The sequence below is a fragment of the Xiphophorus maculatus genome, chromosome 15 (genome assembly GCF_002775205.1).
Source record: "Xiphophorus maculatus strain JP 163 A chromosome 15, X_maculatus-5.0-male, whole genome shotgun sequence".
Taxonomy (NCBI): Eukaryota; Metazoa; Chordata; class Actinopteri; order Cyprinodontiformes; family Poeciliidae; genus Xiphophorus; species Xiphophorus maculatus.
This window is the reverse complement of record NC_036457.1, coordinates 9,027,777-9,040,644: the sequence shown is the minus strand read 5'-3', so window position 1 is coordinate 9,040,644 and position 12,868 is coordinate 9,027,777. Positions and strand designations below refer to the sequence as shown.

The following is a 12,868-nucleotide window of genomic DNA, read 5'->3' as shown; positions in this document are numbered from 1 at the left end:
AATCGTGCTGTGTTCATGTTGTGAGTTTATGTAAGTTTGAGTGTATTGACTTTTTGCTAAATGTGTTTGCAATTGAAATAAAAGGAAGTTTTAGCTCAGTTAAATATATTTAGTTTGTTGAATAATGATAATTTAAATTAGAATGTGCATGGTTTATTTTGCAGTGTCTTGCAAGAGTATTACACAATAATAGTCTTACATTTTTTTCATTATAACATCATTACAACTTCACTGTAATTTATTGGAATGTTTTGTAATAGACTAACAAAAACATGTTATTACACTACATTATTGCATATATGATTCTCAAAATATGGCAAACATTTGTCATATTTGTCATTTTAGTAAAGTGACATGCATATTTGTTAGTTCATATGACTACATAGTTTTTGAACCTCTTTATGTTGAAATTTCAGCTTTGGGTATATTGGGGTATGTCTTTATTTTGCACTTCTGGAGAATAAACATTTTGTATGTGAACAGCACTTGTCAAATGTGAAATTGCTAAAAGGGTATATACACAATTTCAGGGAGCTCAAATTATGCTTGATTCCCTATAAGATTTTTCTATTTGCTGCAGTTTAAGGGATTAAAGTAGAGGAGATCCAAGAAAAAGTTTGCGATGTTTTGTAAAAATGTGTCTGTGCTGGCTTCTCTCTGTTTTAAAGGCTACCTATCCAAAGTGTTGAGGAACTACACTGAACAGGCCTGTGACGGAGAGTTCCTGTCTGTTCGTTGTCCCCCCCGTACCACCATAACTGTCCAATCAGCTTTCTATGGTAGAAAAAGGCCCTCTGATCCTCAACAGTGTCCTCAAACATACCAGGCACTCCTGAGCTCCTACCATTCCCAGGAGGATGATCGATATTGTTCTATGTCCACTGCACTGCAGGTAAATAACCAGGACAGTGATCATTTGTAATGTCCTTCTTTACTTTTTAATTCTGATCTAGATCTTTTACAAATTCCAGTTCCATCCATGGCATTAGTCCCGTTTTAGCACATAAACAAATGTCTTTTTCTCCAAATTTCTGCAGCAGAATGTGTCCTACAAGGTGGTCAAATTGGACAAGGGTAAATTTTTGTGAAACCACTGATTATGTAATGCTTTGTTGGGGTGTTTTCCGCCAAATTACCCACTTTAAATGGGAAAGGGGCTTGTGTATTCCCATGGCACAATGCAATTTCATGGAGTTTTTGCTTCAGCATCCTTTCCCAAATTAGGATGCGGTGGGACTAAAACCACCTCTTTGCAACACAGACACAAACACATATTGTTAAGCATTCATTCAGTTGTTAGCTTCATTCTTGGTTCGCCCTGCCTTTTAGAGTCAAACACCCACTATTTCTGCCATAGACAAGTCAGACATGAATGCACAGGCACAGAGGCTGCTTTGTATGGAAGTGAAACATTGACTGGCTGATCTGCCACCCACATGAGCCAAACTGTGGAATCCCATCGTACTACCTGTTCATGACTGTAGGATCGTTGGCATTATTGTGGAAATGTCTCTATAAAATGTTGAATTTATAGATAACTGTGTTGGAGTTTGTTGTTTTGTTTAAATGTTTTGTTAATCTAATGAAATATCTATAAAACTAAGGCTAAATCTGAACAGTTTAAATATAATCTTTTATTTCTGTATAATTGTTTTCTCTAAACTTACTTGAATGACAAAATGGACACATTTTTCGTCTTTTATTATGTGGTCATTTTTATTTGATATTGATAAAACATTACAAAGAATCTAAAATAGGAATTATTCTTGAATAATTCACCAGTTTTTTGTTTAATCAATGACAGATTTTTGTCTTGCTACATGATAAATTTTTTCCTGGATATTTTTTTTTAGGCAGCAACATAAAGTTGCTCTATTGAAATATATTAATGTTTAACTGCATTACTAAAATAATTGACAAATTTGGATGAGAGACAAAGTTTACCCTGTCACTTCACACTGTGCAGAGGGACTTAGGGGAGAAATCTGGGATATTGTTGAATGTTCTCACCTGGGATGCAGATGATGAAACCAGAGAATAAAAACAATGCCAGGAAATCACAAGAGTGGAGTTTCCCAAAGTTTTTTCTTACCCTGGCTTTCCATGGATATAGCCAGCCTGTTTGAAGTGGGTTTAGGTTTGCAGGGTCCCGATTTCACCATCATTTTTGTTTATTGTTCTCCCTCTAAAGCTGCCTTTGGTTCTCTTTTGCTCTGTGTCACTTTTCTTCTTTAGAAAATGTTGGACGAGTGCCAAGACAGAAGGAGCTGTCAAGTCCTTGTCAACAGCCGTGTGTTTGGGACGGACCAGTGTCCTGGCAGCAGTAAATACCTCATTGTCTGGTACAAATGCAGACCTAGTAAGTCCATCATCGCCTTCTCTGACATTTTTGTCCCTCCCATGTGACCCTTGGACCTTTTTTTTTAGTCACCCGTACAGACAGGGCTTTTAAAAAACATCTTTGCATTCTTTGAACTTTTCACACTTTGCTTTATTGGGATTTTATGTGATAGATCAACACAATCAATCAACACAAGAGCTAGTAAGGTGAAGGGAAAATATGTAAAGTTTACAAAGTTTTTATTGATTAAAAAATAAATAAATAAAAATGGGGCATGCATTTGAATTCAGCTCCATATACAATACTACCCTTAAATAAAATCCAGTGCAACCATATACAACCCGTCTGGCCTGGGAACCATTTGCATTCCTCCAAAGAGAGCTAGTAGGTGTTGCTGGGGAAAGCAGTATCTGGGGTTTCCCTCCAGAACCTGTCACCTCTGTTACCTGATCTTCTTTAAGCAAAAGATGATAGATGATATGTTTGGTTAGTACAAATTAGGGTTATGTTTTCATGAACAACCAGTTTTAATGAATATATAGAAGTTATACATACAGGACAACAATTAGTTGAATAGACAACTGTCAATTTAATCTCTGCAGTGAAATATCTGCAAAATACAAGTAAAAATAAAAATGACATCTACTGCTTTTTATGACTTTTAAAGATATAGCAGAAATTGTGGCTATGAGTTACATAAAACATGACTTTTCACATCAAACTGGCCACATGTAACATGCTGTGGTGATAGTCAAAGTTAGAGGGAACATGAATGAAACTTGGCAATTTGAAATCCTGTTAGAGGATTCTATTAGAAGCTTAAAATGATGTGAGACTATGATAAAGGTTCACCTTTCTGCAAGGCAAGTTGGAAATTAAATGGCGTGGTTTATATTAAAGCAAGTTCAGGTGTCAAAATGGCCTTGTCAAAGTCCAGATGTATATCTAATTTGCGGCAACACTGTTCATCCAACCTGACCAAGTTTGAGGTATTTTGCAAGTAACAATGGAAAGTAAAATGTGTCTCTAGATGTTCAAAGCTAGGCATATCCCAAAACACTGGTTTTACAAAGTATTGACTCAGAAGTGCTGAATAGATGCTACTTTTTATAGACTTTAGAATTTTGAAAACCATACATGTTTTTTTTTCCATCTACTTCAGAATTATGCATCAGTTTGTGTTGACCTATCATCTAAAATCTCAATAATATTGAAGATAGTTGATAGTTGAAGATAGGGACAAATGAGAAAAGGGGTTGCTAAAGCAGTAGAGGAGCCTCCTTTTCATCAGTTAATTTCCCTATAATGTAATCTTTCTGTATCTGTTGTGATCTCTTCTTTTACCTTTAAAGAAAAAGTCTTTGCGTTTTCTACCATTATCCTTTGCCTTCCTTCCTGTGAGCCAGCAAGTAAAGAGTATCACTTCAGAGGTGAGCTTCAACAGTGCAGTAATCCCACCCAGATTTTAGCATCCATTCAAATCTAAGAGCTGTGCTGAGCCAAGCTGCACTGAGCTGTGTAAAACTTCTCGCTAGAGTGACCACAAGTGAGCAATAATCCACTGATCCTTCTGGTCCCCCCACTTTTTCTTTCTGCACCGGACGCCGGGGCCAATCAACAGCTCTTTGTTCGGTGTCACTTAACCAATGGCTTCTGTGCGGAAGAAAGAAAGGCCACATGGGGCGTTTGTGAGGTGAGACAGGCAGGTGTCACTGCTTCTGAAAGGAAAGTTGGATGGAGGGCACCTCAAGTGAAGAAAAACAGAGAGGGAGAGAAAGCAAGAGTGAATCCATCACCAGGAAATATCCTGTCCGTTTTGTCTGCTGTCTTTAGCCGACATTCCTGTTCCACTCCCCACATGGACGGAGAAGGGGCTGCCGTTGTGTTTTCATTTCAAGGCCAGTGGATCTGCTCCTTGCTGTCACAGGTCACTTTAGCTGGGTGTGTCTGAGGAATTCCTCTGCATGGCTCTGCACGTTAACTCATTAATTTCCCACTACACGTCATTGTTCGCAAGGAATAAAATTCTGTTTCCTGTTACCAGAACCTATCCTTCACCTATGAAACTTAATTTGTGTAGCGTTTTATTGTTTTTGGAAATTTTAGGAGATCTTAATGATAACTGAAACATTAATAAAGTTGTGAAAGTTTGTGTAATTATTTCTTCTCCCTGTCCACAGATGAGTATAAAAGTAAGGTTGTCTGTGAGGAGGAGCAGATGAGGCTCAACTGCAAACAGGGCATGCAGATTTCTGTTTACTCCGCCATGTTTGGTCGAACTCAACAAGGCACACTGGAGTGCCCCCCTCACTACAGGAGGCCCCCATCAGTAGGTGAGTCACATTGTCAGTGTCAGCTTTCACGATGCACCATGATTAAGGCTATTTGGTAATTCTCTTTTCACACTAATGGATGGCAAAGCTTTTGGTGGATGTCATTCAGCACACAGTGCTAACATGAGGTTCTGTTGATAGAACTGCTTTTTTGTTGCAGATTTGTTCATTGCTAGTCTTTATGTCAAATATCAAGTTTTGTTGTGTAAACCAAACACATCTGGAGAATAAATATAAGATTCTTGCTGCTGTGGTCTCAACTAGTCCTACAGAGTTTTAAAATTCAGTTACTCTACCATAAGACTAAACAAGTCTTAATTTATATTAATATAAAAGTGCAATATTTGTGCAGTATTTGTACAGTTTAGTAGAGTGGTGACTCTCTTTCTTCACAACATCACTTTTGGATTAATTTGAGATCATGGGAGAAATAAACACACGAAGAGACAAGCTGTGAATAGTAAAGGATGTATGTCCTTCGATTTCCATAACTGCCCAGCTTATTTTGTCGTAGATGTTTTCTTTTTACTCATAAATGTTAATGTTTTGGGAATTACCAATAGCATCTTTTGACAGCCTTGTGTACAAAACATCATTCGTAAATGGAAAATCCAATAATTTCAATGAATTTAACACATCAGAACTTCTTTTAACTACAAACAAAGTGACTGTTGAATATTCCCTTCATTAACTTCTTTCAACTAAGAAGATATTTCCTGAATGGGGTTTTTGTGGTTTCTTAAGGCCTCATAATTTCCTATGATGCCACTAGCTTCAAATGATCTTGAGGAAACAGCCTACACCAGCTATTTAAACCTGTTTATACCTGCCCTACAATTTCTGGGTAATTAAAAATAACTTTTGACACAATATACCACTTTTGCATTTTATACACTTGTTTTGAAAGCATTTTCAGATAAATAAAAACATCTCTCAGGGTGAATGACGAAAGACGCAGTCAAACATGCAAACACTGCCAGAGGACTGGGGTGGAATGCAGATCAAATGTCATCCAAAGTGCACATTCTGGCCTGTAGAAAAGGGGACATATTGAATTCCCTTACATGCAAGACTGTGTAGTGGATGTGCGCATCTGAGCACTTGGGATCTCCAGATGTACACTTGTCCTTGTTATAGAGGAATGTTAATTACTCTAATCTGGGACCTACTCTGAGTATTAGTGCAGCTACTGTGGCATTGGCCCAAAGCCGCATTGCTAACTAGCTAATTTACTTTGCTCCACCTTTATTTTGTCATTGCACTGGAGGAAATAATGACAGAGGATTTTACTGTGGATGCACCTGTTTTTTTTACATTTCTCTTGATCTGAAAGCTGGGGGCCATTTTTAGATGTAGGGGTTAACATAATAAGTTTTTGACAAAGGTCTCAGCTCAGTGTTGACAGCCTGACAAAGGCATCATTCACTGAGTCATCATAGACAAATGTACAGAACAGCTTTGTGTGGGAATGTGTACATGTATCTATGTCCTTTTGTATATACACGAGCACTGATAGCTGCATTGAAGGGGTCCTCATACAGGTGGACCGAAAATGTGCAACAGGTAGCAGGTGAGTTTAGGCGCCCAAGGATTTGGTTTCAAGTTCAGACCCAAATACGGTAGCTCCCAACATTGAAAAATCTAATCACAATAGAGCAGAGGTAGGCCCAGGTATTTCTCTAACACTGAGTCACTGTGCGTGTGTGATTGTGAAATCAAGCCATCCATAACCATCTCCGGAGGCTGTTTCAAAAAGACTTGTGGTACTGTAGTGGGACTTCCCCTGTCATCTCTGCCTTTGATGTGGCTGCCATGTCACCTGGAACAGGAAATAAGGCTGCCTGAAGTGACAGCCTATTTACGCAGTATTAATTCTTTCTAAATCACAAAGTGGCATGGTACCTCTTGTAAGTCTAAATGATTTCATAAGTTTATTTTTTACCCACAGTAATTTTTACATATGTAAATATGTGCCAACAGCAGAGCTAGGATTGTCTCCCAAAGTACATGGACCTAGTACGTTTATTGTTGCCTGAGGTGAGTTCACACTATGTCTGCACCTGCCCAGGTGTACAGTTTATTCTGCATGGAGACATAGAAAATGATTTCAAGTTCTTGCCACAAATTCTCAACTTAAATCAGGTCTGAACTGTGACTAGGGTACCTTTTATTCTTGCTCTGATTGCATGTTTGGGTCGTTATTCTGTTTGATCAAGTAAACTAGAGGCTGTGTTGTGCACCATCCATCTTCCCATGAACACTGACCAACTTCCTGTCGCATGAGGTTACCACCACCATTTTTCACCCTGCTTTATTCTTGGTTTGTGAATGCATGACTAATAGTGGTCCTGCTGACAATTTATTCCACCTCCACCCACATGACAAAATGTGGAAAAGTTCAAAGGAGTATGAATATTTTTGCAAGGCGCTGTGCTTGAAGTGTGTACATTGACTGCAATTTACTGCTTTTAGATCATACATCTGGTCGCTTGTTAAATCTAAAGCCCTGAAAAATGTTAAAGATAAAGATGCAAGCAGGTACATGAAGCAAGCTCACATAACTAAAGCCTCTTTGATCCCATCTTTTTTTCTTGGTTTTTGGGGAGGGGGGAAAGGGGGGCACTGGCAACTTTTGGTGGTGAAGGAGAATCCTCAAAGTAAAGGGGCTTGCCTCAGCTCTCCTCTCTCATCTGCCACATTAACATCACACACACCTCTTGACATCTAAATAGGCCCCCATGCTTGGCATGCAGGATTTCAAACATTTTTTCCCCTCTCTTTGGGGAGACCATTGTGCTTTCACTTTTGAGTCTGCTTCAAAGAAAATATTTAAAATATTTAAACCCAGGCTTATTGGTCTCTCAGACAAGCGCAGTTACTTTTAAGATGAAAAAAATTCTTAAAGGTGAATTTGGTGAAAATTTAAAAGTGATATCTGTTGTCGTATGACTTTACTGTTCTGACAATGACAAATAGAAAGCAAATGAAGAACATCTAGGGGATGATTTAGTTGTTGATGATTCAAACTTTTTCATACTATAACCCCATCACACTATTGTGTGACTGTTTTTCTTTCACTTATGGACATGAGTGGGTGTACTGTGCTGATTATGTTAATTTCTTTAGAACCACAATGTACCTATCTGCTGATGTATGCACCCAGCAAGTTAATGAAACTTGTCCCAGAAATCATCTCAAGCCAGTTAGTGGAACTGGACAATGAGTTGACTGTACTCCAATGTTTTCCACAGTTACCAGTTCTGAACCCAGTTGAGCAAGCTTGAGATGTGGTGGAAGAGGATATTTACATCATGGACATGCAGTAAACAAATCTGCAGCAAACACATGGAATGATCATGTCAATATGGACCAAAAGCTCTAAAGAATACTTTTGACACTTTGTTCAGTCTGGACCACAACTATAACCCCTTAGAGGCAAAATTGATTAACTCATAAAATGGGGTGGTGAGTTTGTGTCCATATGTTAGATTGTTAAAGGCAATTTCATAAATGCTCACTTTGAGCCTCCCTTTAAAGCAGCACTGTGTGTAGTGGAAAGCAGGTGAGTCAGAGTGAAAGAGGAGATGGGGATGTATGACAGGCTTCTCCGGCCATTGTTTTTAAATTCCAGGAAAGGTGTGTGTGGGTGGAAAAAACAGGAGTGTTTTGGAAGTTGCTGTGGATATACTGATATGAGCATGTGTGTTTGTATATCTGTTTCCTCACTGTATGAGTTAGGAGACTGTTTTATTGAACAGAAAGCAGGTATAACTCACAGCCATCCTAAAAAAATATACCAGTATATACCTTTCCAAAGTGAAAGCAACGTTAAGCGTCAGTACACCAGATTGTATTTGATATGTTATTGTTCTGGTGTGTTATCATCTGAAAAATGGGAGCATGTTAAAACAAGAACAAGGTGGGGGAAGATTGTACACAATCCAGCATTGATACTTGTAACATAAGGTGGAAAGGTAAAAGTTTCCATTTGTTGAGTGATGTGGCTAAAGGTGTAAACTATGATAACTGCTGGTACAGGGTATCATAGCAACAGAAACTGGGAGAATATAAAATGGAGCTGTAACTGATTTGTTATTTCACTCTAGTAGTAGATGCAATCAGTAACATCTGAGTACAAAAAATATTGTTTTGCATGTGACTCTTGCTTGATTTAAAAGTAGGTGAGTGTAAAGGGGTCTGTTTGCCTGGAAACTCCTCTGCCTGTCTTGGCTTTTGACCTTCTTTACCTGTACAAGGGTTCTGTCCTTATTTTGTTTTGAGAATAAAATGGTGGTAGCACAATCTTGGGAAATTGTTAGGGGTAAAGGTTAGAGGTCACTAGTTGCCTTCTTGTGTTTGCATGTGTGCATAAAAAGAGAAAGACTGCTTAATGCTGTATCCTTGTCAATCTATGTAAATACCACTAATGAGAGACTGCAGGACAGACCCTTTTAAACTAATCACTCTGTGCGTGTGTGTGCGTGTGACGGGGTGTGTGTGTGTGATGGGGTGTGCGTGTGACTGTGGTAGAAGACAAAGCACACATGTTTCTCTGCCCTCGTACTCCTCAACGTCTTCGTCATTTTCTGAACCCCGCAGACCCGCTGGTGTTCGGTGAGCCCTGTGCCTCACTAATCACCAGGAAGAGAATCAAAGCTTCAGCTAATGGGGAGCTGTCAGTCAGAGCAAACTCTCTCATCAGGGAGGATGTTTTCAATGTAGCATACCAGCTTAAACAAGCCCTTTTGGAGGAAAAAAGGGCTTGTTTAAGGTCATCGTAGACATGTTCATTAAAGTTGGACCAAATAACAGCAGCATAAACATTGTGTTTTTACATATGCATGATCACCTACAGAGAAATCTTGAATTATAAGGTTCATGTCTAGTCATTTCCCTAATTTTGGTTTAGGTGTTAGAGAGTAGTGCACCCTGTCAAACTCCAGAGTGATTGGAAGTGCACACATGGACAAAATTGTTAGCAAACCTCCTTCAATGACCGAAAAGCCCACAATGAAATACTTGCAATGAACAAAAGTAATAAACAAAAACTTACTTAAAATTAACCAGTGAAAATCAGATGTTGTTTTTGAATTATGATTCAACAGAATCATTTTAAAAGGGTGGGGTATTACACACAATCAACTTTTTTTTTAGCTTTATATTATTTTATAATGTAATTTCCTCATCTAAAACATACCCACAGTGTTGCTTGCAAACGAGCAAGTGAGTCTGTGTGTTTGAGGTGACGATGGGAAATCTGTAACAACTGAGGTGAACAGCTTGTTTCTGGAGCTCCTTTCTGGTTCCCACAGGGTGCCAGCTTGCTTCATTTAATGCACAAATTATGACTTGTTATTACATTAGTTTATTACACACAATTCTAGCTTCCATTAATGTGGTTTAAGTTGTTCTTTTTCTTGGTTATAAATCAGAATAGCATAGTTAAAGGCAGTTTAAAAAAATCCCTATATGACACTATACATATCTACAAGATTGCCCTTGCAGTCTTCCTGACTGTGACATTTGACCTCTGACCTTCACTGTAATTTGTTATGGGCCGTTGACGTGTGAGCCGAGTTTTAACCAGCCTTTTCTCTTTACCTTTGGCTTTTTTTTATCCTCTGTTTAAGGCCCACCAGGGGAGACAGTGAGACAGCCAAGTGTCCACTTTCAAAGGCTCGTTTCCTCCTGTTGTTTTAAGGGGTTTAGTTGAACCATGGAGGCCCGAGAGGCATCCATGCGAAACCAGGAACCATTCACGCTCCCATTAGACACACAGCAGGAGTTTGTTCTGACTTTATCTGTATTGATGCGCTTTTGTGCTACTTTATCACCGTTTGTATTAAGAAATGAAGAACACAAAAAATCCACTGGGGGTGCTTCAGTAAATCACAATTGGATGTATGAAAAGACAATTTTGTTCATTTATCTAGCACTGTGCTAGATAAACGGACAGTTAGCCGGCTTCGAGGTGAACACCTTTTGAGCTCATGTCGACCTAATCTTCGCAGTCACGCTTCCCTGTTGATGAGAGCTGCAGATGAGAGGTTCACAAGGAGATGGCAGGTGCTTAGTGATGATGTATGAGAGACCCATCCATCCATTCCTTTGCCTCGTCTCCTCGCACAAGCACACACAGATGCTGGATCATGTGTCCTTTGGACAATTTAGGGCTCTTGGAAGCTTTCTGATGTGGACACACACATCAATGTAGTGCGAGCTGAGTGAGGAAAGGGTTTGAGTGTGTTTGTTTATACCTAGAGCTGCTGTAGTTGATGTGCTAGTGCACTAGTAAAGATTACTGAAGGTGAATGACTGTTTTATTTTTTCTTGTTCTATTATTGTAACGACTGAATATGAAGTAGGAGTTTATAACTCTGAATGCAGTTGACCTTTATTATAAGTGAAGAATTTCAAAAGCTTACTTTTTTTTGATTAAACGTACATTTCTATCTGATACACATCAGAGTGGCAAGGAGATGACATTGGTTCTCCTGTCTCTTACTCCCTTCTTGGCAATGCTCCATAGATTCTGCAGTGGTTTCAGATCAAGTTATTTTGCTAAGATTTATATCAAATTTTAATTTAAGAAGAATTTGAATCATGTAGCTTTAAAGATAAATCCACATAAAACTATATCTTTCTGCATTTACTAAATCTATATGTGAGTTTGACTTTAAAAAAAATTAAATATCTGTTATAAAGTTTTTAGTACTGTTCTACTACACTAAGATGTCTGTAAATGATTTAAGCAAGTCCTTTAAGATATGAGTCAAATTATCTATTAATTTTATTCCTCCTTAAAATCACATTTCTTCAAGGCACATTTAATATGATGTATGTATAGCACTATCTAAACAATACCTATGTGTCTTTATTATTTGGTTATCTGCATTTATTATATATATATATTTATTTTTCCTTTTATGTATAAAAATGGAGGAGATTTTATTGGCTTACAGAGAATGAAAAGATAATTCATTTGAAAATGTAAAAAAAAAACTTACATTGATCTTCAAAAACTGCAGCTCATAAAACCCAGTTTTTTGTGTTTTAAGTTTAGTCAGAACTTGAGCAACAAAGTTATATTTCATTCTTTAGTGTCATAACAAGAGTTTTTTTCTTTTTTTCTTTTTGAAGAACATACTGCCATTGCTTTCAAGCACTATAGGTATCCATTTGTGCAGAATGTAAGTTTGGTTACTTTGGTCTTTTGGAGAAAGCAATCAAGTCTTTTTTATCTAATTATGTAAACTCTTCTTTATAATTGTTCTGCCATAAATGAGAGTAACTAATTTCCTTCAGTTTAAACAGGCTGGTTCGCTTAAAACAAACATTCTTTCCTGTTTTTCCCCCAGATTGCCAGGCAGCGAAGGCCCTCCAGGTTCTTACAGCCCGCTGCCAGGGAAAGAAGAGCTGTCGGGTCCAAGCCTCCACCAGAGAATTTGGAGATCCATGCTACGCCGGCACCAAGAAGTACCTCAGTGTCATCTATACATGTGGTGAGCCAAACACTCATCAGATTTTATGTTCCTGCCACTAGGGGGTAATACTTGCTCACTTATAAAATGTGCATTTTTCTGTTAATTTTCTTTTTTTTTTCTTTGCCTCTAAAATACACCCCAAAATAAAAGGTCACAGCTTTTGAAACACAAAAATTCAAACTACATATGGCTTTTCAAAGAAAAGAGTTTTCTTTCTTTCTTTGTGATTGAGACATGTTTTCTCACAGTTGGGGCAGTTTTCCTTTCTTCCTTATTCCTGTTTTAGCTTTACATCTGTGGACGAGATAAAAAGATAAGGAGTTCCGTCTTTTATCTGTTCCATACCCTCGGGTTAATCCTGAACTGTCAAGAATGTAATTCATTAACCACACGTTTGGTGGTATGCTCAAAAGGTCACGCACACACTCACAGAGGCGCCTGAAGCACCATGAATCGATCAGTGAGCGCCATGACGTGGAGCTTTTCAAATCCACAAGAACATTAGCCTCAGAAACCCCAAATTAGATGAATCCAGCTCCAAGGCTTGGCATGTCAGTGGCATTTTTGAGTTCTAATTTTAAGGACTGCCTTTTATTTCATTTTTCACTGTTCCCTTTGGGCTTGAAAAAGCCTATTATGCACTCATTTGGTTTGCAAGTTTATCTGTGTGGATTGCATTTGCAGTAATTCTTCTTCCTTCTCAATCAGTT

General features: G+C 38.2%; 1 protein-coding gene across 1 annotated transcript in view; it reads left to right on the top strand.

Moving 5' to 3' along the window:
• eva1a (eva-1 homolog A, regulator of programmed cell death) overlaps positions 1-12,868 on the top strand; it is a 68,373-nt gene that overhangs the window by 21,057 nt on the left and 34,448 nt on the right. The window contains exons 2-5 of the mRNA XM_005802626.3: positions 669-892; positions 2,236-2,359; positions 4,522-4,674; positions 12,033-12,176. Coding sequence (XP_005802683.2) covers positions 669-892; positions 2,236-2,359; positions 4,522-4,674; positions 12,033-12,176 — 645 coding nt within the window. The remainder of the gene's footprint in view (positions 1-668; positions 893-2,235; positions 2,360-4,521; positions 4,675-12,032; positions 12,177-12,868) is intronic.